At 44.4% G+C, this 24,649-nt stretch overlaps 1 protein-coding gene across 1 annotated transcript in view; it reads right to left on the bottom strand.

Annotated features, from left to right (window-relative positions):
- The window catches only part of MMS19 (MMS19 homolog, cytosolic iron-sulfur assembly component), a 2,295,919-nt gene extending 2,294,560 nt beyond the window's left edge, over positions 1 to 1,359 (bottom strand). Inside the window, exon 1 of the mRNA XM_044055580.1 lies at positions 1,329 to 1,359. Within this exon, the coding sequence (XP_043911515.1) occupies positions 1,329 to 1,359 (31 nt within the window). The remainder of the gene's footprint in view (positions 1 to 1,328) is intronic.
- Between the last annotated feature and the right edge of the window lie 23,290 nt (positions 1,360 to 24,649).

Below are 24,649 nucleotides of genomic sequence, written 5' to 3'. Positions count from 1 at the left end.
GAATACTTGGAGTGTGACAAATGCTGACTTCTGCTTGACTGTTAATGAAGAGAAATCTTGACCAATGGATGGGAGATCGCAGGTATACCCCAGGGATTACATCAGTGTCACTGCTTGACAGAGGCACAGCAAAATAATGGGCATAATATCCTTCAATAGAAAGGGGTGGCGTAAGCCACAAAAACTCTGGGCTAGGCTTATAAATGCCCTAGGGCAGATAGCCTAGTATAAACCTATGAACCTAAGTCTGGTCTTACGCAGATGAAAGCGCTTAACCTTCAATAAATTTTGGCTGCACTGAGGTCTTCTCTCCTTGTGGTTCATCTTAAAAGGTGGCAGCATGCCAGATATACAAGGTGATCACTTTTGCAAACTGTTTTAACATTAAATACATAGCTCTGCCTGTGGTTGGATGAGTGAAAGTATTGCTATTATCTATAAATTGACAGGCTTTACATCTTCCGCATTTGTGGGTTCCTTGTCTCAAAATATTAACATTCTGCTTGGGATAACCATCTTTACTGTAAAGAAATCTTTTGATGTTCTTATTCTTAAACGTGAATCTCTGTCATTCTCCTATGTTTTTGATTCTATCATCTTCAGTCAAAACAGGCAAGAACCTTCTGATAACATCACATACCTTCTTGGTGTATGTACTAAAGGTAAGGACGCAATTTAAATTGATTTCTTCAAGGTTCCTTGTGTCTTGTCATGTGTCCAATGTCACATTGCCAGTATTGCATCTGGAGAAATAGGGACGTCCTTTCAATCGTCTTAAAATTTCAGGGTGGATTTTGGCTGTCAGGTCATCTCTATTTTTGCCCCTATTAAACAGATTTACTTCTAAATGCCGGTATTCCTTCTGGAATGTATGCTCAACTGTACACAACCTGGAAATCCGTATCAGTTGATTCTCATACAGAGATACTCATACTGATTCTCATAAATGTTCCTGTGGACAAACACAGGATACATACTAATCCTATGCAGAAAATGGTTCTTCCAAGTGCTTTTCCTATGAACACTCGTACTTATGCCATTGATTTGATCTAACTGCAGACATATATCTAGAAAATCTATTTCATCCCTAGAGTACTGAAGCGTGAATTTCAAGAACTCTGTGGTGGTTTCAAGATACTCAGAAAGACGTGAGCTGAACTTCATTCCTATTCCAGAGGATAAAAATATCCACAAAGTGTCCATAGTATATAATATTGGTAGACCAAGGGTTGTTATCACACAAAGCATGTATTGATTCCCATTGTGCCAATACTATGTTCGAATAACTATTGGCACATGGTGTGCCCATGGCTACACCCCATACTTACCAATAATAAGTGCTGCCATATAAGAATACATTGTTCTCCAAGACAGTTCGAGTAGGGAACATTTCCCGTTCGAGTTCGATCCCAGTGGAGATGAAAAATCTCGGACTGCTTCAATCCCATAGGAATGCGGTATCACTGTAAATAAATTACTTACATCCATTGTCACTAACAGCAGATTAGTCACACTGTCCATGGATCCATTTTCCTGAAGAAATACTTCAAGAAGCTACCAGAGTCTTTCAAAACTGTTTTTGCTTCGGGTATGAATTTTTTCAGCTCTTTCTCAACATACATAGGCAGGGGCTCAGTTTTCCAACCTCTCCCTCTGCTATATCTAAGAAGATGGGACAGATTCTCCTGGTGGCAGGTGACATGTAGTCTAAAGAAGTCTGTATTCTAACATTTGAATAAAGCAGCAAGCATACAAAGCTGTTGTATTTTGGTGTCTGTGTGTGTTTTTCTACAGGGATACGTGTAGTTCAGGCTGAGATGAGGCAGTGGAGACCTAGCTGTGCATTGACCACCATGCTTTCTCCTGGATTACCAGCAGTACTCAGCTTCTCTGCAAGGTGACAAAGGTCACTTTGTGGACAGTGACAAGGACGGCTTATTAGCTGCTTCTCTGACCTTCTCTTGGGTGGGATGGAGGCAGGAAAGAGGAGGTAACCGCTCCTACTTTGACAAAGGAAAGTAGGCTCTTCTTGGGAAATCCAGCAGCAAGTGCTGCTGATGGTGAGTACCAAGGTGGATAAGCAGCTGCAGAAATGCACTAACATGCTGGAGTATCTCACTATGCATCTAATAGTCATAAGGCTGGCTGTCCCATTCATTAGGAAGTTGGAGGCAATGCTCAAGCATACCAGCCAAGGTTTTCCAGCTGGTTAGGAAGGCAAGACGCTCTGTACTCACTTCCTCTCCCCATCAAGATGTTCCCCATTGTTTTTGTCACTGCCAGTCCAATGTGGTTCATATTTCCCCTTCATCAGTTGTCTATCTTCTGTCAGTCTGCATCTCCCCATGTTACCCAAACCAAGGGTCATTATCTTCCCTGTCGGTCTATGTCTGCAGTTTGTCGGTCTGCCGCTGTTTTCTTTACTATACCTTATTTTCTTCTTGCACATGCTTCTCAATATCCTACTCCTCCACTCTTCTTAAAAGATGGAAAAATTGCACCCGTCCCACAAAGAAAATGTCCTTCCCCTCCACCAATCTTCCTTTCATGTTGGCTTTGTGAGTTTTTCTGCTTATTTTTTCCTACTTCTGATTTTACCATCTTTCCTTTTCCTCTTCTTCTACACAATTAAATAACATGGCACTTTGTTGTAGTGGCCTTATACTGGCAGATGTCAATGCCTGTATTGGAGCTATGAGGCACTCTGTTGGGCATGTAACTGCACGCAGTGTTGGGCACAACTCATTGACACTTTTCCTTTAACCACTTTGCTGTTGACAGTGCAGACACTCCTAAAGGATAATTATTTTTTACCATAGAAGCAATGTTTTAATATGCAGCCCTGTCCTTGGCATGATGGTGTTATGCTGGAACTTTGCAGCTTTACCAATGGGCCATATCACATTAAACATCAACAGTCCCCCACTCTCTATTTAGTGCAGCAAGTTAGTGTTGGAAATCTTTCTCAATACCCTCTCTGACTTTATGTGAGGCATGGAGTGATCACTGTCATCTTAGACTCACTGCTGGGTGGGGGAACAGAGTAGTGTCACTGCCTCTACCACACCATGGTGGGATATAACATCCTGTCAGTGGCCTTCAGCAGTCCAGTGGGATATACTCACGGATCACAATTTCTATGAAGGACAGTTTGTGTGTGTGTGTGGGGGGGCTACCTTCCTGTAATCTGGATGCAGGTGTTGCACTCTATTGCCAGGTCCATCTAAAATAAGCCAGGAATTATCACAGACTTGTATTGCGCTTGTTGCATGGTGTCTACAAGTAGCTGGACTTCTTCTGGTGGTTACAGTATCTGACAGTTTTCATTAACTCATAGCCATCATCTGGAGCAGACATGGAGGCTTCATATGTTCTATTATTCTTTCCTGCATTCGACCATGGTTTTGGCAGGAATTAACAACTACTTAAAGTATGTAATGGATTCAGGGTTCAGGAGCAAACTGTGAGTATTTCCTTGTCCATCATCCACATGCTACTGAGATGTTCCTTTGACAGGTCACAGACTCCCTGACTGAGTCAATGTTGACTGCTATATCTGGACTGGTCAATACTAGGCAATGTCAATAGCTACATTTCTGAGAAGTCCATGATCTATGGAAAAGAACACATGTATTCTGAAGTGACTCAAACTTGCTCAGGTTATTACCACTGCTAATGACAAAACACAGGTCTACTCAGGACTTGTTCTTCAAGATGGCTGTTTCTTGGCATTGGAACCAGTCTCCTGGATGGATGACTGCATGGATTCATTTTGCAGTTAAGCTGAAACCACACCCCTCCTAGTCTGAGTTTGGTATCATCTCACAAGACTCACCTTGCTGTATCTCACCTCAATCATAACAGTGCAAATTGTCTGGATGGGCTTGCTGAAGGCTACAATAAGGCCTTTGCATCTTTGCTGAACATTCCTGAGCCATATTACATATAGCATTGGCCACTTTACTCCATGTGAGATGCGGTACCAGCTTGAGCTTGATGTACATGTGGACTGTAGGAATGCCTAAATGCATTACATCACAACAGTTTACTTGAAGACAAAAGTGGGTAAAAATAATATTTACAAGTTGGAGGTCTCAGAAAAGAAAACTAGTTGTGTGAGCATCTTCACCATAAAACTAAACAATCTGAACATATGGGTAATTGCTGCAGTAAACCTTTATGCAAGGGAATAAACCACAGGTGGACTTCTCTTCAAGACTGCCTTTGGGAGTTCTTCAGACATCCCTCTGTCAAGGCAGAACTTCGCCTTTTTCCGGGAAGTTGGTCCAATGTACACCTAAAAGGTGGAGAAGTATCTTCTGTCTTCAGTTATCTTTTTTTAAAAGTTATCTTACAGCGTGCTTCACTCAGGGACAAGCATTTGCTCTCAGTTCTCAGTCTGCAAAGTCCTTGTGAACTTGCAATAAGATTTGAAGGACTTATTCTTTTTGCCTCTGAAGTGTCACTAACTTTGAGGTATCCTAGGCATTTACATTTTTAAAGAACGATAAAAACCACGTTAGATTAATGGAGGGTACACAACAGGGATACCCCTACCTCCCTCCTTTCTCCTTACATTATTTGTAGTAGTTCCCATCTCCCTGTTAATCACCCATGAGGCAGGTGACCTACTCCCCTGTGGGTTATTAGCCATGGTAACACTAAGACTTGAGGGAAAGAGGATGAGAGCCTATACTGCAGCAATGAAACCTACACTTCAACATCTACTGTCATGGTTAGTATGCTCAGACAACTGCATTATGTTCATTAGATGGAACACTGTTGCAGCAGAAACTTGATCCATTGGAAGAGCACTAAAGAGTTGTACATCTGCTATGGAGGAGACCCTAACAATATGCCCTTCAAGACAGCAGCTGCAATCATGCTCAGCCTGTAGATTGCATATACAGGTTGCAGTGCTTGTAAAAGACGTGCATTATTGTCCAAGCAGCTGCCAAACAGTCTGGGGCAGGGACATTTTTGAAGAAGGCTGTGGTGGCTGGGACCATGGTAATGTAAGCCCTGACATGTCTCCATGGTGTTTTCCTTTAAGTACCAGTAGACAGTGATGCAGTTTTCCACCCTCTTATTTAGGGGTATTTACCTGCAATAAAAAAGATAATAAAAGTTACAAACGGCAGGTCAGACTATTTCACCTTAGATCTAGCCAAGTATACTCACAATGTCTAAGGTATCCCCAGGTGCAGTATCTTTTCTCCTTTACTCAGAAGCTTAATACAGAATGCTGCCAGCTCTGACACCATCTATACCTTAAAGGAAGCAAGCTATCCTAAGACTAAGCCTATCCTTATGGAAAGTCACCTACAGCCCCTCAGCCATAAGTTTTGGAGCTCTGAGATGCTCTTACTTAAGTAACTGCTACAACTAATAGAAAGGGACTTTCAGAACAGATACTGAGGTTTGCAATACCATCGGGTAGAGACGATCATAAGTTTATTACAATGTTAAGGTCTGATGACTGTCTAATAATATAAATTCCTATGAATTCATATTATGTACCTTATCTTCTATCCATACATCAAAGATTCTGCTTAAATTTTGCAATATTTTTAGACTCCTTTACTGTTAGAGGTAGCTTATTCCATAATGCTGAAGATTGTGAAGAGCAAGAAGGAATACCTTAAATTCATCTTTGCTTTGAGTATATTAAACTGCAAGTTGCCGTTTTTAAGTAATGGCACACTTGACATATTTCCACATCTATGAAATGGATTAAAAGTATCCATTACTAAATACTTTACAGGCAAAATGTAATTTCCCCTAACACATCTATATCTTAGTGTATATAGTTTGAAGCCTTTATAAATTATACAAGTCATTCTTTCAGGATAAAAAATCCATCTTGTAAATTTTCTTTGTAATAGGATTGTGTGGGGTGATCAAAAAGTGGTAGAGAATCATCAGATAACTTATGCAGAAGGTTATATAGGAAAGAGGGGTACACTAAATGGTTCTCTCATAGAGTAGCTGATGCCTCAAAAAGACTACTAAATTACATTAAGGCAAATGCTAGTTTAGATATTTTTTTATGAAAAACCTGCATGCTTATTATCGTAACTGTTATGATCTACTGGCAGACTATATGGGCATTATCTCACAGATACAAGCTAGAGGGTTTGATTCTCACCTTTGAAAAGATATTGGCTAGGGTTAAAACTAGCCTGTAAGTGCAGTTAGCCTAGTACTTGCATATGAACTTATTATTGTCCTGCCTGAAACATACATATGCAATCTTTTTCACCATCAATGAAAGGACACATTCAGTGGTAACATCATGCTGCCTTACATTATCATCTCAAACAGCATTATATCTATATTTCAGTCCAGATTTTGGACAAGATATAGTACTGAGACAGTCCTCCCAATTGTTCTTAATGTTTTCAAAATGCTATGACAAAAGTTAATCTACTTAGTTCTGGTCCTGCCTAATATCTTGTTGACATCTGACACAGCTAAATATGGGATCCTGCTAGAATGTTTAAGTCATGGCAGTAGTGTCTCAAACATGGTCCTGTAATGGTCCGTCTTTCACCTTTCCACTCAATCAGAAAGGGTAGCTTCTAATGTCAACTCTTCTTCTACATATCTGTTCGAGTGTAGAATACTACAAGGGCTCCACCTTGGGTCCTGTACTGTTCACTCTGGATTTTTGGTACTCGTTGCCCCTGCTCTCTGTTGATCATCAGTCCCATCCATAGCCAGTCAAGCCCATTTGGTCTCTATCACCGGGGGCAAGAGCCTGCTAGGCTAGAGGTTTTCTTGTTTAAGTTTCTCCATCCGTAACCACACACTTGGCAAGGCACAAGGAAGGGCGTGGCATGGGATGACAGCATGCCAGCCCTGTCCACTTGAGGCATAACTGGTGAGCTTCCCAGTCTATACCAGGAAGTTAGTACCACCCAGCCACACAGTGTGCACTCATGTGAGAGTAACCCATCCCTCCCCCTATGAGAGGCGACTGGGCCATTCCTTCCCCTACCAGCCTTGGTCCTCCAGTGCCAGAGCAGCTGCTAGTTAAACACAAGTCACCAGAGTTGTATTTGGTAATCTGTTCCCTGCACCAGGCAGCTAGCCCATTCATACTGTAGATATTGCCTTTGGGCAAATTCATTCAAAGAAGAGGTTTACACTCCAATGTCTATGCTGATGACACACGGTTATAATTTTCTCAGGATTCCACAACAGTTGTAAATTAAGTGGGGGTAAATGACCTGCAGTGAATCCACCAATGGATGATCTTTAAATGGCTCAAGCTCAACAAGTCAAGATAATTGTCATGGCATTTCACAAAACTGTTTAGGATTCAAAAACTCTAGTTTTGAACTTCTACATAAAATTCCAGCTTATTTTATCTGTTAATTATGTCAAAGTTGTGTAGTCTTTTTGTTTGTTTTTCAGAAAACGTGTAATCTTGTAATCCTTGATGAACGACCGACTCTCAGGGACCAGGTGTTGAGAGCAAAGTCATTTACCTTTATTAAGTACTTTAATTCCATCTTATGACCTCCCAGTTACGGTTCATATATTTTTAAACAACTTTATTAAATAACCAAATTTTAAACAATGGCATAGGTACATATGCATTAATAGAAAACAACCCAAATAGCATTTTTCATTACTTTCAAGCATTACTACACACGTTTTCTTTTTATCAATAATGCCAACATTTCATAAATTACTCAGTTCCTGCTTTAAATTAACCCTCACTTCATCATGTATTGTTCTTCTAAATTCCATTTATTTTTTCGTAATTTGCTCCTTTGCAACATTCAGTGCTGCAATTACTGTTGGTTTAAAATTACATTTTTACTTTCCAGTAATTGCTTTTTGACAGCCAGTAGCATTAAACTTGGTAAGACCTTAACATGTCTGGGAAATTCAGATCCTATATCCCATCTAAAAAGCATCATTTCTTAGTTACAATCATTTATTCCGCCAACTTTTTGGCACAATACTGTGTAGGGATTTTTTTTCAATCTGCCAACTCAATACTTTCCCAAAAAAAGAAGTTATGTACTCACCATAACATTCTATCTGAGCTGTTCTTCATTTGTCTTCAACCTGTGGGTTCCCAGATCTGTCTCGGATCTGACTCAACCGCATATCCAGCATCTGATCTGAGCTCAAAGCTACTTCCCTTACCCATAATGTCCAGTCTCTGTCCTCCCTTCAGATCAAGTTTGCTGCCCACTTTAGTACTCTCTCACCTGACCCAACAGAACCTTGTCCCTACCAGAACCATGAATAAGGATAAGGCTAAGAGTCACCCTTACGGTGACCACCTCCTGTAGACGTAGGACCAACAAGCAGTTCACAAAAGGCCAGGGGAAGGAGGGAGGGATGGTTGCAGACAAATGAAGAACAACAACTCAGATGGAACGTTATGGTGAGTACATAACTTCTTTATCTGAAGTTGTTGTCTGCATTTGGTCATCAATCTGTGAGACAGAGTCCCCAGCTACTAAACACCTGGGTGGCCCTCATGGAAGGATATTCCGAAGCACGGCGGAGCCAAAGGATGCCGTGTTCCTGGATGCAATGTCCGGTTTATAATGTGAGATGAAGGTATGAGATGAGGACTAAGTAGCCACAGAACAAATAAAGTCTACTGAAACTACGGACCAGAAAAAGCCACTGAAGTATCCACAGATCTCGTGGAATGTGCTTTCACATGACTTGGCAGGGAAATCCCCCTAACAGAATACGCCCGAATGATACACTGGGAAACCCAAGAGGCGATAGTAACTTTAGATATTGGCTTCCCTAAAAAGGGTTTGGAGTAAGAAATGAAAAGTTGGTCAGAATTACGAAAGATTTTTGTCCTGTGCAGGTAGAAAAGTAACTGTCTATGCACATCCAATATATGCAATTTGTATTCTCCCTTACTATGAAAATTTGGAAAGAAGACCGGGAGACTGATCACCTGATTAATGTTGGCCTCTGAAGCTACTTTGGGAATACGAAATGTATTAGTGAGCAAAGACACCCCTGTCCTTATGAAAAATCATATAAGGGGCTTTGACCGACAAAGCTTAAAGTTCCGAAACTCTCCTGGGAGAAGTAATGTCACCAATAACACAGACTTCCAGGACAGAAACTGCAGATTCATGGAAGCTACAGGTTTAAATGGGGGTGAAACTAAGGCCTGTAGTACTAACGTAAGATCCCATGTCCGTAGGGTCCCATGTAACGTAGGGTTCTTCACTGGGGGGGGGGGTCAAAAAAGAAAAGTACCTTTGAGGAAGGCCTTGCAAAGCTTTGGAGATGCTAAGGAAACCATATTATCCCCCACATGATAGTTAGAAATTGCAGCAAGCTGAACTCTTGACTGTGGAAAAACTGGCACCTTGTTGAAAGATTCCAGTCAAAAATTCCAGCACCGTGGAAACAGCAGTGAAAGGATCTAATGCACGCTACAAAGCCCAGATCAAAAAAGTCTCCATTTGCTGGAGTATACCTTTCTGGTGGAAGACTTGTGGGCCGCCACCAGGATTCTTTTGACAGGAGAGGATAAGCCAGGAATCCTGACGATCATGGGAACTGGAGCAACCAAGCAGTGAGCTTTAGACTGTCCAAGTCTGGATGGGGAATCCCTGAGGGATGAGATCCGGAAATGGATCCAATGTCCATGGTGGAGCCACTAGATGAGACCACAGAGAGGGAAATCATACTAGGCGAGGCCAGAATGGGGCAATGAGGATTACTAAGCTCCCTAGCCTGCAAGCTTTCTGAAGGAATTTTGGTATTAAGGGAAGAGGAGGATAAGCATACAGAAGACCAGGGGGCCAAGCATGAATCAAAGAGTCTCTGAGGGCTTCCCCTGAAAGGGGGGGGGGGGTCAGAGCAAAGAATTCGCTGCATTTCGCATTGGAAGGAGAAATGAAGATATCGCAGCAAGGCTGACCCCAATTGTGAAAGATCTATTATGCTACTGAAGGATCCAGAGACCACTCATCAGAATAGATCTGCTGAGCCTGTCCGCTAGAATATTGGACCTCCACGGGATGTGCGTTGCGACCAGAAAGCGGCTGGTGGAGATCGCCCACTCCCATACTATCATGGCCTTGTGATGCAGGGAATAAGATCTGGTTCCCCCTGCTTGTTAATGTACCAAACCACCAACATATTGCCTGTCTGGATAACAATCTTTCCTGAGGGAAGATGGGCATGGAGAGCCTGCAATGCTAGAAGCACCACCCTCATCGCCAGGATGTTGATATGCAATCTGGTCTTCTAGGGGGACCACGTACCTTGAACTGTCCTTCCCAAGAAGTGCACCCCCCCCCCCCGTCCCCAGCTAGGAGGTGTCCGTAGTCACAGTGGCCTTGGGGAAAGGTGAAAGAAAAGGATGACCTTGAACAAGGTCAAAGGAATTAATCCACCACAGAAGAGAGTCCCTGCACACTCGAGAGATTCAGACAGGATGAGTCAATGGAAGATCTAACAAGGACCATTGTACTGCAAGAGTCCACTGAAGAATCCGCATGTGAAAGCATGCCAAGGGTACGAGATTGATCGTGGCCCCCATGGACACCAACGCCCTTAATATCATCTCCACTGTCAGGAACTCAGTTTGAAGAATGCAAATAAAGTACAGGTGTGTACACGTACCATAAATGTAGATGTTCGACTGTATTCACTGTTGCAGTCATCACATTTGGGTTATCTGCTTGCAGTAGCCCTCAGAGTCATCCTGATTACTGAAGCCTTGGATCCTGCATCGGTTGCTGTCTCCTCTTCCATGATGTCAGGTAGTCAGGGGTATAAAGCATGCAGCCAACGCCATTACATCAGTTTTTCTTGCCCCAGATGTCAGGTGCCCCCCCATAATGGCAAGCAATTATATACAAGGTTACACCTCCAACAAAAAAGCAAATACACCAAAAAGCTTTAAGCATAGTAAACAGGAATATATGTCAGGGGGCTGGAGGGTAGCCAGGACTGCAACAGTGAATACACTCAAAACATCTACATTTATGGTAAGTGTACACAACTGTACTATATTCTTCGTGTTTCACTGTTGTAGTCATCGCATTTGGGTAGATTCCCAAAGCTAAGGATGGGAGGAGGAAATCAGATAGCATTATGACCAGCTATAAGGCCCTGTAAGACTGCAGTGGCAAAGCCAGCTCAGGATATAGAAAAAATTGGCAAGTGGTAATGCTTGGTGAAGATATGTATAGAACTCCAGGTAGCAGCTTCTAGGATGTCCCTGGTAGGGACACCTCTGAGAAAGGCTGTAGAGGTAGATACAGCCCTGGTTGAATGTGGTATTATCCCTTGTGGGGTAGTTTTTCCATGGTGCTTATAGCAGAAATAAATGCAATGGCCTATCCACTTAGAAATGGTTTGCTTTGAAATGGCCTTCCCCTCTGCCCCTGCTGCAAATGCAACCAGTAGCTGTTCAGATTTCCTGAGAGGTTTAGTCCTGTCCAAGTAAAATCTAAGTTGTCTGTGCACGTCCAAGGAGTGCAGTATTCGTTCCCCTTTGCTCTGTGGATTAGAAAAGAAGGTTGGCAAATGAATGGACTGATTAAGAGCCACACTGGATAGCACCTTGGGCATGAAGGAGGTACTGGTCCTGAGGGACACCCTGTCCACATGAAAGATGATGAAAGGCTCCACTGCCATGAGGGCCTGTAATTCAGACACCCTTCAATGCTGAAGTGATGGCTAAAAGGAAGGTTGTTTTCCAGAAAGGAATTTCAACTCTGCATTTTCAGCTGGCTTAAAAGGAGGTAGAGTGAGCTTTTCCAATACAAAGTTAAGGTTCCAAGCTGGAGTAGGGGCTCTCCTGGGTGGTCTTAAGTTTTTGGCCCTTCTGAGGAACTGCTTCAGCAGTGGATGAGAGAAGAGTGGTGGTTCTGTATTATAATGAGCTGAAATGGCTGAGGTATGAATTTTGATGGAGAAAAAGGAAAGGCCTTTGTGAAGCATCTCAGTTAAGTATTGAAGAATCTGAGGTAAATTGGGCGCTGCTGTGCCCATCCCCGGAGTTTGGCTCCAGATACAGAATCTTTTCCATTTTTCAGCATAGGATTTTCTAGTACTAGGCCTCCTTGCCTCCAGAATGACATCCATCACTTGCTTACTGAGGGATGGTAACGGAGAAATCAGGTAATTAGCCCGGCTGCCAGGTTCAGGGTTTGAAGCTGTGGGTGCAGAATCTGGCCCTCCTGCTGGGACAGCTGGGCAGGGGTCTGAGGCAGGTGCCATGGTGCCAGCAGTGACACACTGTGCAAGAAGGGGTACCAGTGTTGGTGTGGCCAGTCTGGTGCAATCAGTACTGTCCTTGGTTTTTCCTGTTTGATCTTTAGTAGTACCTTGGACAGGAGAGGCAGAGGGGGAAAGGCATAAACTGATAGGTTTTTCCAGGTGAAGGACAGGGCATCCACTTTCCAAGCCTGTTTGTGGGGAGTCCTTGTGCAGAATTTGTCCAATTGGTAGTTCTGGGGGGGGGGGGGCAAACATGTCCATCTCTGGGCTCCCCCATTTGTTTCTCAACGTGTTGAATATCTTTGGTTTCAGTTTCCACTCGTGTGGGTCCATGAGATTTCTGCTTAGTTCGTCTGCCAGTGTATCTAGCTTTCCTGGCAGGAATTGAGCCTGTAGGTGCACTTGGTAGCTCAAGCCTGTGTTCCACAGAGCCATGGCTAGTCTGCAGAGAGGATATGAGTGGGTTCCCACCTGCTTGTTTATGTACCACATAATAGTGGTGTTGTCAGTCTTTATCAATAATTGTCCTGGAAGAATGCAGTCCTTGAAGGCTGTAACAGCATTCTGTACAGCTAACATTTCTTTTTGATTGATATGCAGGTGCATTTGACTTGGGTTTCCTTTGCCCTGAATGCACTTTCCTGCCAAGGGAGCCCCCCATGCATAGTCTGATGCGTCTGTTAGTGTTTGGGCGGCAGGGGGTAGAGTGAATGGCAGTCCCTTGTTTTTGTGACAGGCCTCTGCCCAACAAAGGAACTCTCTCTGTAGCAAAGTATGATAGGAATCATTGATTCTAGATCCTGAGAATGTTGACACCATAGGCTTTTTAGATACCATTGTAGTTTCCTCATATGCAGTCTTGCATATGGAATTAGTAGAATGCAGGAGGCCATGAACCCCAGGGCTTGCAGTATTTTCTTTATGGCCAGTAGTTTGAAGTAGGATGTCAAATGAACTTGTTTCTCTGGTGTGAGGTAGGCCATCTGGGAAGTTGTATTCAAGCTTGCTCCCAGGAATACAATTTGTTGGCAGGGTACAAGATGTGATTTCTTTTCATTTATGGTGTACCCCAGAGAAGTTAGCAATTTCTTTACAAACGCCAGATGATTTAATAGTATGTCCTGGCTTTCTGCCTGACTTAGACAATCGTCCAGGTATGGGTATATTTGAATATTTCTTTGCCTGCAAAATGCAATGACTGGAGCTAGGCACTTTGTGAATACCCTGGGTGCAGTAGAGAAGCCAAAGGGCAGTGCAGAGAACTGATAGTGCATGTAGCCTGCTTTGAAGCATAGGTATCTTCTGCAAGATTCCCTTACTGGGATGTGCAGGTATCCAGTATTGCCAACCAGGCATCTTTGCCTAGCATAGGAAGCAGCTGATGAAGAGTTAGCATCTTGAATTTTGGGATCACCAAAAATGTGTTTAGGATAGACAGGTCCAGGATAGGACGCCAGGAATTGTCTTTTCTGGGTACCAGGAAAAGTCTTGAGTAGAAACCTTATCCCCATTCCTCTTCTGGGACAGACTGAATAGCCCTGATGCTTAAAAGAGAGAGAACTTGCTTTTGAGCCTCTGCCCACTGTTTTGGGGGTAGATCTGGCCAACTGTTTGGGGTTGGTAAGGAGTGGAAGTGGAATCTGTATCCTTGGGAAACTATATTTAAAACCCATTTGTCCTGGGTAATGAGTTCCCAATTTTTTGCCTGCAGGACAATCTTTCCCCCCTAAAGGAACAGTCCAGTTGTGCAGGACTTGGACGATTTAAAGTTAAGTCAATGGGACAGTTTACCAATGGGGGGGGGGGAGTCTTACTGCTCACTGCTTTGGAAGTGGGAGCCCCCCATTGCTTAGTCCTGTGAGTACCTTGGAACAAAAAGCCTGTGTGTTCTGCTGGTTCTGGGTTTGGACTGAGAAGGCCTGGAAGAGGCAGGAAAGGACCAAATCTTAGATGGCAAATGCCTACTAAATCTGGGAAGCTGTACTTGCAGGAAATCTTTAACAGTTTGCATAGATGTAGCTTTTTCCTCCATGTTAAGTACTTATTTTGCTTTGCTGCCAAACAGGCAGTCTTGGTTTAAGGGAGTATATCCAGCAATTTAGCTTTAACATGATCTGGCAAAGATTGCTCCTTAAGCCAAGCATGCCTTCTAAGCACAGACCCAGTGACAGCAGCCCTGCAAGATGCCTCTAATGAATCAAAAGCACATTGCAAAGTATGTTTTCCAACTTGTTCAGCAGAATGCTTTAAATCCTGTAATCCTGTAAGGAATGCAGTACAAATGAAAATCTTTATGAGGTATTTGCTTTCCACAAGAAATACAATTGTTAACTTTTACTGACATCGGTTGAGAGCAAGAAAAAGGTAAACCAATGGGGTACTTAGCTTAGTTGAAGACTTCGGTTCTGAAACTCGAAAATGAAAATTTCAGGAGTCAGCCGACCGGCACTTGCAAACTCCTTCTGCTTCGGGCACTGCACAGCAAGAAAGACTGATGTAATGGCATCAGCTGCATGCTTTATACCCCTGACTACCTGACGTCATGGAAGATGAGACAGCAACTGACGCAGGACCCAAGACTTTGATAATCAGGCCAACTGAGGGCTACTGCAAGCAGATAACCCAGATGTGATGACTGCAACAGTGAAACAGGAAGAACATCATGCAGCTTCAGAGTGCGTATCCTGTCTGGAGTAAGATAAACTTTGGTTTGAATTGTGTCTAAACATGCCCCAATAAAGTCAAAAATTTGGACTGGGGCCACAGATGATTTGTTGAGATTTATGGTAATGCCTAAGCTCTGGGCTAGGAGAAGAAAGGAATCCCTCGCTTGACAAAGTTGTTGCCTGGAAGGGGCAGCGAGGAGCCAATCATCCAGTTAGATAGGACGCATCCTGGAGGTCGATCAAGCACATCCAATCGTTCTCCTGCAGAAAGGACAGGATAGATTGTAGGGTGACAATCCGAAAGTTAGTCTTGGCCACTGACAGGTTCAAGGGTGACAATCCAGAAGTTCGTCTTGGCCACTGACAGGTTCAAGGTGGAGAGATCCAAAATGGGTCGTAGGTCCCCCATTTTCCTTGACCTCAAAAAGAACCTGGAATAAATGCCTGATCTGGACTGGTCTAGGGGGACGGTGTGGATGACTCGCTTTCATAGCAGCTTTGCGATTTCCAGTGCTGCATCCTCCCTGTGCGCAGGTGGGACATCCTTGAGGTGTTTGGGCAGTGGAGGTGGCTCTAGGAAGGGGATTGAATAGCCTCTAGATATAATTTGCAACACCCAACAATCTTTTGTGATGGACTACCACTCTGTTAGGTGCAGCAAGAGATGGCCCCCAACTGCCTCCAGAGACGAGCAGCCGGAAAACCTTTCAGGGTTGCTAGGCGGGGTCTGTCCAAGAAAGGCTCTCGAGACCCGTAATTTCACAGACCTCCTCTGCCTCTAGGGCAGCATCTATCAAATCTCCCTCTGCCTCTGGGGAAGGTGAGTCCTGAGTGTCTCGGGGAAAACTCTGAGATTTCTGGAACCACATCTTCTTAGTCCCTCGCTGATTCCAAGAGAAGGATAGCTGAGGGGTGGAAAAGTGGATCTCAGTGGCAGACAGAGTCTTCCCATACTTCTCAATCTGAACTAATGTGTCACGTACCGACTTCCCAAAAAGGGAGGAATAGTCATACGGGGCAGTGGTAAATGACGCATTAAAGGGTTCTGAAAACTGACAGAGCCAGTGCCAGGAATGTCACCTGATGGCAACACCTGTACGGGTGGCTCTAGCGGCTCCCTCAGTCGCGTGGGAGAGGATACGCATAGAGGTATTTGCAACTGAATTTAGGGTGGCCATATGAGTGGAAAACACCTTCTTGTCCTCCGCTGACAGGGACTCAGGGGTCGACTCAATCTCCTTCACCAGGTCTCACTGCAGCTGAATCACATATGCCATGTAATTCAGTGCCCGTGAAGAGAAGATCGCTGAAGCGTATACTCACTTCCCAAAATGGTCCATTGTCCTTGACTCTTGGTCAGGAGGGTGGACTGTGGAGCTCTCCTGAGCAAGCCGATTCCTACTGGCAAGCCACCACCACCATGGCATCAACTGGGGATCCCTTATGCCAGTTTGATCTGTCTGAAGGGGGGCTCAAAACCTTGTCTGGGCATTTGGGAATGGTCTCCACCATGTCCGGTTCCTTCCACGACTGAGATATAATGAGATCCACTATGGGATCTGCGGGAAGGGGACACCCAGGAAGTATAGGGTCCCGCGCCAAATGCCTCCAGGAACACTGATTCGTCCGAGGTAGGTTTTTGGGCAGACCACCCCCCACGCTGGTGAAGGAGTGCATCATGTCTCCAAAGGAGACATCCTTGGGGGGTGAACGTGGGGAACATTCCCCTTCCTTCAAATCAGTGTCTTCGGTGAGTGAATCCGGTGGAGAGACTAAGTGCCTCCTTTTGCACGTACATTTGTGAGGAACCTCCTCAGGGGGGATCTCTGGGGAGGACTCGCCAACATTCTGCTGTTCCCAAGGAGGAGTATCCTGAGGCAAAGAGGCAGCAGGCTGTCCCTGAGATGACAGAATGGCTGGATCCACACCACAAAAAGAGGAAGCCGGGTGGAATCTGAAGACGAGATAGTCAAGGGTCTTGAAGAAATTGAGAGAACCCTCTCAACCAAGTCAAAAGCTGAAGGGGAACAGACATCCTGACAAATGATAATAGGAGGAGACATCACCCTCTGACCTGATGGGGGAATCGGCGACAAACCTCCAGGCACCGAAACGCCAAGGGGAAGGTTTGGCTCTGACAAACTTGGAGATCACACCAATCCCTCGGATCAGACACCAAGGCTACAGCTCAGAGAGCCTGTCAGATCAAACCTGCTCAAGGGTCATGGCCAGCCTTTTGGTACAAGGCACCATCGGCGCCAGCTTCTCGATGCAGAGTGTCCTTGGATCCAAGGAATCCAAAACCAGAGGTCAGATTGGAGAAGGAGTAATAGGGGGTGAAAAAGGGTTGTATGCTCCTCACTCTAGAGGGAGAGGGGGCAGACAAGACTCCCATCTGTATCTGTGTGCTGATGAACTTCCGCATCATCCTATCCATCTCCGCTTCGCTAAGGCTATGGGAGGAGCGTGAGGAAGAGGTGAAAGACACTAGTCTGGAGAGATGGTGAGGAGAAGCCTGAGCCAGCAAGTGGGTCTGCAGCTCCTCTGGCCCTGGAGAGAATCGAGGGGAATGGAGCTGGGGAGACTCCAGCCTCGAAGCTGACCTAACTTTAGCTGGTGGGCTGGCCGAAGCCACGCAATCTGGGGATTGCTTCTTTGGCCTATCCCTCTTGGAAGATTTGTCTCCATTCCCAGTCCTCTTAGCAGGAGTTTGAGTCGCAGAGGCTGGGGAGGAGGCAGGGGCAGAAGCCGGGGTGGCAGGGTCTTGAGTCCTAGAGGACGAAGAGGGATGAAGTTCCTTCAGGATAAGCTTGTTCCTCTTGTCTATGAGGGCCTGGGGATTAAATCCGGCACAAATGGAACAGGAGGTCTGAAGATGGGCTGCCCCAAGACAAATGACACACAGAGTGTGGCCATTGGCTGGGGAGAGCGTATGGCCACACACTGTACATTTTTTGAAGCTGGGTTTGGGAGCTTCGGACATTGTCCTAACCTAAGGCCCAGCACACACTCAGTCACACAGTCCATGCACACAAGATTAAAGGGGGAATTTTTTTTTTTTTTAACCAAAGGAAAAGCGCGAGGGGAGGTAGAAAAGCAGAGAAATAGCAGAAGAAAGAAGAAAAGAGAAGACTTTTACCAAAATAAGCACTGACCACAACTTTTACAGCAGGGAGCATGGATCAAGATGTGGACATGAAGCATGGCAAATGAGATCTGAAGGGAGGAAGGAGACAGGAGCATTATGAGTAAGTGGAGGAGCTTTGAGCTTGGATCAGATGCTGGATATGTGGCCGAGATGGATCTGGGAACCCATAGGTTGAAGACCAAATGAAGACAACAACTTCAGATAATATTTCCCTGCTACGTCAGTTTTACTAGATATTTTTTCATTTAGTATCTATGCATTTTTAATTTATATATATATATAAATATATATATATATATATATATATATAATATATGTGCTCTTTGAGATGTCTGTACTCAAATCTATCTTGATTTTACGTACTATATATGGTTTTATGTAGCTTTAAACATATACTTGTATAGTTACTATGGCAGCTAATAACACTGGATGCACTTTGTTCTGATTTGTTGATTGTGACTTCTTTTGCACTTTTAAGTTTGTGGATTTGAAATGCATTTTAGATCTGATGAAGCTTACTGCGAAAGCACTTATCAGTATTTTATTCTATCATTAAAATTTGTGTTTTACATCTGCTGTGGACTACTTGGAGAAGAATTTGTTTATTAACTTCAAATGATATGTTCACAGTTACCTCTATCTTTCTTGTCACACCACCACCACTGAACAGTTACTACACAAAAATATTCTGAAATCTGCTTGAGGTATCAACCCCTACAAGCAAAAATCTTAAACCATATGGGCTCTGTTGCATGCTTGGGAGATATACAGATGTCCTCCTATTGCTCCTTTATAAATTGCCTTTATATTCTCTCTTCCCTATCTAGTCTAACGCCCTCTGGTTGACTCTTATAGTAATTATACAATATTTACATACCCGATTAATTATCCCCTTTTAAACAGCAACTTCCCTTCTACATGCAACTAAGTGATGGTCTTTCTTTAAGCACTCCCCTTATCCCTTTCTCTGACCATACTCTTGGCAACTCCTGCTAAATAAAGTACTTTCTAACCTACAATTCAAATGTCTGCTTGGCCTCATCCCCATTTTATTACTTTTCCCTCTCTAGTTATTTGCTCTCAATATATTGGTTCCTTTGCTAAGTTTCCCAGTTAAATTCCAGACCCCATCTTGCCTATTTTCTATATTCCTACTTGTAACCATTCCTGTTGATACCATTTTTCTTCCCACTTTGGCGTAGTTTTTTTTTTTTTTTTTTTATGCAATGACATTTGAGATTTTCCAAAACACAGAAAGATCACAAAATAAACAGAACCTGTTCACCTAATTTTAAGAATAACTTCTGCTACTTTGCTATTCTCTTAAGTACCTGCATCCAAACCTCCCCCATTTCATCATCATCCCTCTCCGCTCTGACTTACAACCTTCTATGTGTGTTATGTATATAAGCCTTAAAGATTAGTTATGTGAGAATTTACCATAACCTTAGATGTCCTTCTCCTCCATGTTGCAGCATTCATGACTGTAGGGAGGTCGCTGCCTGCAGCACCAGACATCCGGTCAGTATACCAAAGTTTTAGGATCAAGGGTACATGTGACGTTGCATGTCAGAGCCATAAATTGATGTTGGCTATAAAGGTGACGTGTGCACATACCCACTTCAGAAATTATTGCCGCATACAGTAGTACCCCTGGGAAGCAAAAAAGGAAGCTTTTCAGACCCACATATGCCACCAGGCAAGAAGGTACCCTATAGAGGTATGTGCCTGTTGTTGTGCTCTGTTTGGATGGAGAGAAGACAGGGAAATGCCGCACAAGAAGGATAAACAGGGTAAGATGGGGGTACTGAATACTGCAACATGGAAGAGGAGGACATCTAAGGTTATGCTAAGTTCTTACACAACTAATCTATGTCCTTCTTTTCTCATGTTGCAGTATTTATAACTGTACGGAGAGTACCAAAGCTTTAGGTATGAGCCTGGGAGGTAGGTTTTGAGGCTGGGGGGGGGGGGGGTCTATGAGACCCTGTAAAACTGACCTAGTAAATCCAGCTCTGGCTCTAGAAATCAAATCTAGCTTGCAATGCTTGGTATGTACTGAAGACCAGGTAGCCATGTCCAGAATGGAAGTGTAGTCAACCCCACTAAAAAGGCTGCTGAAGAAGCAGCTGCTCTAGTAGAATGAGCTCTCACATTGGCAGTTAATTATTTTCCATGAAAAGAATAACACAAAGTGATTGCTTTGGAAATCCATGATGCTATAGTCTGTTTAGAGACTGCCTTCGACAAGGCCCTCGGGTTAAAGGAGACAAACAGCTGGTCACACTTTCTGATGGATATGGTCTAGTCCAGGAATACCTTAGTTGTCTATAAACATCAAAGGAATGTAAAGTTCTTTCAGAGGAGTTTTGAGATTCAGGAAAAAAAACAGGAAGGTTAATGGTCTGATTCATGGACAGCTCATTAACCACTTTAGGCGTGAAGGAAGGATTAGTCCTGTGGAAAACCCTGTCCCAGTGGAAGATAAGGTAAGGAGGGGTAGGCAGTAGGTCTTGGATTTCAGAGACCCTCCTGGTGGATGTGAGGGCTACCAGCAGGACTATTTTCCAAGTACAAAGCCTAACTGATGCTGAGTGAGCTGGTTCAAATGGAAGAAGTGTGAGTTTTTCAAAGACAAAATTAAAGTCTTATGAAGGAGGTATAGGTTTACAAGGGGGTCTGATATGGAGGACCCCTTTTAAGAAGAGTTTTATCTCTAACCTGGATCCCAAAGGAGGTACCAAGGGAAGGCAGGCAGAGATGGCTGACAACTGTACCTTAACAGAAGAGTAAGCCAGTCCTGAATGTAGAAGCTCACACAAGTAAGAAAGGACCATGGGTACTGGAATAAGAAAAGGGTCCTGTTTTTTTCTTGAGACATCACATGGAGAATCTTTTCCATTTTGATACATAGTTTCTCCTGGTACTAGGTTTCCTGGCCTCCTGCAGGACATCGAGTATGTCCTCTGAATTTAAGTTTCTGAAGAGGATCAGAACTCTATCACCCATAGGGTGAGTCTGAGGTTGATCACCTGAGGGTGGATGAGGCATCCCCAGTCTTGCATGAGTAGGTTGAATTGGTGGGCTAACCTGTGGTGATTGCCCTTGGCTAGTAGGTGAAGTAGGGAAAATCAATGCTGTCTTGGCCAAAAGGGGATCACCAGCGGGATTTTTGGTTTGTCCATCTGGATCTTCAGAAGGACATTTTGAATCAGTGTGAAGGGTAGAAAAGCATAAAGATACATCCCCGCCAAAGAAAAAGAGAAGATGTCCACCTTCCAAGCCTGTGGATGTGGGTCTCTTGTGCACAACAGAGGCATCTGCCTGTACTGGGTGGAAGCATACAGATCTGCCTGAAGAATACCCCACTTGTGAATAAGATCCAAGAACACCTCCCTGTGAAGCATCCATTTGTGAGAGGGTGCAGAGGTTCTGCTGAGACTGTCTGATCCTCCATCATATTCTCTGCAGAAGGAATGTACACTGCTTGCAGATGAATATGTAGTTTTGCTGCTAGGGACCAAATCTGAATTGCCAAGCTGCAAAGTGGGTAAGACCTTGTCCCCCCTGCTTGTTAATACACCACAGGACAGTCATATTGTCTGTGACTACTTTCACGGTGCCTGGTAGGAGAATTTGTTGGAAATGTTTGTAATGCATCTCTTTGATATTGATGTGATCCCTTTGTCTGAGGCAGGACTACTCTCCTTGAACTTTGTTCTGGTTGTTGTGGTTTTGCAAAACTGCTCCCCAACCCATGTCTGAAGCATCTGTGTAGATGTGTTGTAAGGGTGGCGGGATCTGCAAAGGTATACCCTGACTGAGGTTGATGGATGCCATCCACCATTCCAGCTCTTTTTTCAGGAATGGGAGAAGAGGGAAAGGAATATCCAGAGAGTGGGAATGTTGGTTCCACCAACTCTTCAAGACCCATTGGAACTTTCTCATATGCAGTCTTGCCAAGGGAAGCATGGGGATCAAGGATGCCATGTGGCCTAGAAGTCTCACGAATTCCCTATCTGATATGGTCTGGAGAGAGAGAAGTGTTTGAAGGTAATGGTTGAGGGCTTCTACCTTCTGGCAGGGGATGAAGGCTGCCATCTTGTCAGTTCTTATCCAGCACCCTAAGACCACCAGGTTTTGGGTAGGTGTCAGGTGAGACTTTTGCTGGTTCACAGTGAACGCTAGGTCTGCCAAGGTTTTGGACACCTTGTGTAGGTGATGGTAAAGGGTGTGGCAGTCCTAGTGAAGGATTAACAGGTCGTCCAGGTATGGATATATTTGTATGCCTTGCATTCTGCAGTGGGCAATAACTGGAGCTACTCACTTTGTGAATACTCTGGGAGCTGTAGAGAGCCCAAATGGCAATGCAGAAAATTGAAAATGCAAGGAACCCACTGAGAAATGTACAGTTGTGTACGCTTACCATAAATGCAGATGTTAGAGTGTATTCACTGTTGCAGTCATTTATTCTGCCAGGGGTAGCCCTCAGTTGTCCTGAATACTAGAGGCTTAGTATTTTTGCGTCAGTTGCTGTCACTCCAGGACTGACGTCAGGTCGTCAGTGGTATAAAATCAGGCAGCCGACGCCATTACATCAGTTTTTCTTGCCCCAACTGTCAGGAGCCCCCAAATAGGGAGCTAGATTATGGTGGAAGAACACCACCAGTAGAAAGTAAATACCAAATATTCCCTGTAAGGAGAGACAGAGAGAGACAAGGGGGATGGAGGGTGGGAAACCAGGACTGCAACAGTGAATACACTCCAACATCTACATTTATGCTAAGTGTACAAACTGTACTATGTTCTTCGTATTTCACTATTGCAGTCATCACACTTGGGTTGATTCCCAAAGCTGAAGGAAAGGGTGGAGGCAGTCAAGAAGACTGGGGGCTGGCTAGGATGCCCTGCAAGACTGCAGTGGCAAAGGCTGATTTGGAGAAGATGGGCAAGTGGTAATGCTTGGTAAAGGTATGAACAGAAGTCCATGTTGCAGCCTCCAGGATTGTCCCTGGTGGGGACCCCTCTGAGAAAAGATGCACAGGTGGAGGTTGCCCTGGTGGAATGCGTCCTGACCCCCTTTGGGGGCGGTTTCCCATGCTGTTTGTAGCAGAAATGGATGCAGTGCATTTGGAGATTGTTTGCTTGGATATGGCCTTGCCTTCTGCCCCTGCAGCGAAGCTGACTAGCAATTGGTCAGTTTTTCTAAAGGATTTAGTCCTACCCAGATAGAATTCTCAGTGGTCTATGCACATCTAGACAGTGCAGAATCCTTTCTCCCCTGTTTTGAGGGTTAGGGAAAAAGGTGGACAAATGAATGGATTGGTTGAGAACCACACTGGACACCACTTTAGGCGTAAAGGATGGGTTAGTCCTGAGGGAGACCCTGTCAGCATGGAAAATGATGAAGGGCTCTACAGCCATGAGTGCTTGTAGACCAAAACTCTTCTAGCTGAAGTGATGGCCAGAAGCAAAGCTGTTTTCCAAGAGAGGAATTTTAACTCAGCTGAAGCTGCAGGCTCAAAGGGGGGTAAGATGAAGCTTTTCCAATGCAAAGTTAAGGTCCCAAGCTGGGGTAGGAGCTCTTCTGGGTGCCCTTAAGTTGTTAGCCCCTCTTAGGAACTGTTTGATAAGAGGGTGTGAGAAGAGAGGAGGATCTGTGCTGTAATGAAAAGAGATGGCAGAGGTATGAATTTTAATAGATGAGAAGGATAGACCCCTGTGTAGTAGGTCTGCTAGGTAATCCAGGATGACAGGTAGGGAGGGCTGTGCTGTTTCGGCTCCCTTAGCCTGGATCCAGGTGCAAAACCTTTGCCACTTCTCAGCATAGGATTTTCTAGTGCTGGGGCATCTGGCCTCATGTATAACATCCAGGACTTGTTTGCTTAGGTTGGCAGCTGAAGGACAGGTCAGGGAATAAGCCAAGCTGCCAGGTTCAAGGTCTGCAATTGTGGATGCATGGATTCTCCATTCTTCTGTGTCAGGAGTGTTGGGATCTGAGGAAGGTGTCATGGTGGCAGGGGTGACAGTGCTGGCATGGCCAGTCTGGGGAAATCAAGATTGCCCTTGGTTTTTCCTCCCTTATTTTGAGCAGTACCCTTGAAATGAGTGGTAGAGGGGGGGGGATGCATAGATTGAGAGGTTTACCCATTGGAAGGATACAGCATCCACTTTGCAGGCCTTGCTGTGAGGTTCCCTGGTGCAGAATTTGCTGAGCTGACGATTGGACTGGGAGGCAAAGAGGTCCACCTTTGGGGTGCCCTATTTCTGGGTTACAAGGCTGAAGGTTCTGTGGTGTAGCTGCCACTCGTGTGGGTCTAACAGGTTTCTGCTTAAGTTGTCTGCCAGAGAGTTTAGGGAGACTGGCAGGAATTGTGCTAGCAGGTGAATTTGCATGGCTGAGGCCATGTGCCAAAGGGTCATGGCAAACCTGCACAGAGGATAAGAGTGAGTCCCTCCCTACTTGTTGATACACCACATCACTGTGGTGTTGTCTGTTTTGACCACTAGAGGCCCCAGGGAGAGTAGGGGGTATGAAAGCTGTCAGGTCGTGCTGAACAGCTAGCATCTCTTTTTGGTTGGTGTGCAGATGTATTTG

Source organism: Protopterus annectens, chromosome 14.part0, assembly GCF_019279795.1.
Source record: "Protopterus annectens isolate FY-2018-M chromosome 14.part0, PAN1.0, whole genome shotgun sequence".
Lineage (NCBI taxonomy): Eukaryota > Metazoa > Chordata > Ceratodontiformes > Protopteridae > Protopterus > Protopterus annectens.
This window is presented reverse-complemented; position numbering and strand designations above follow the sequence as displayed.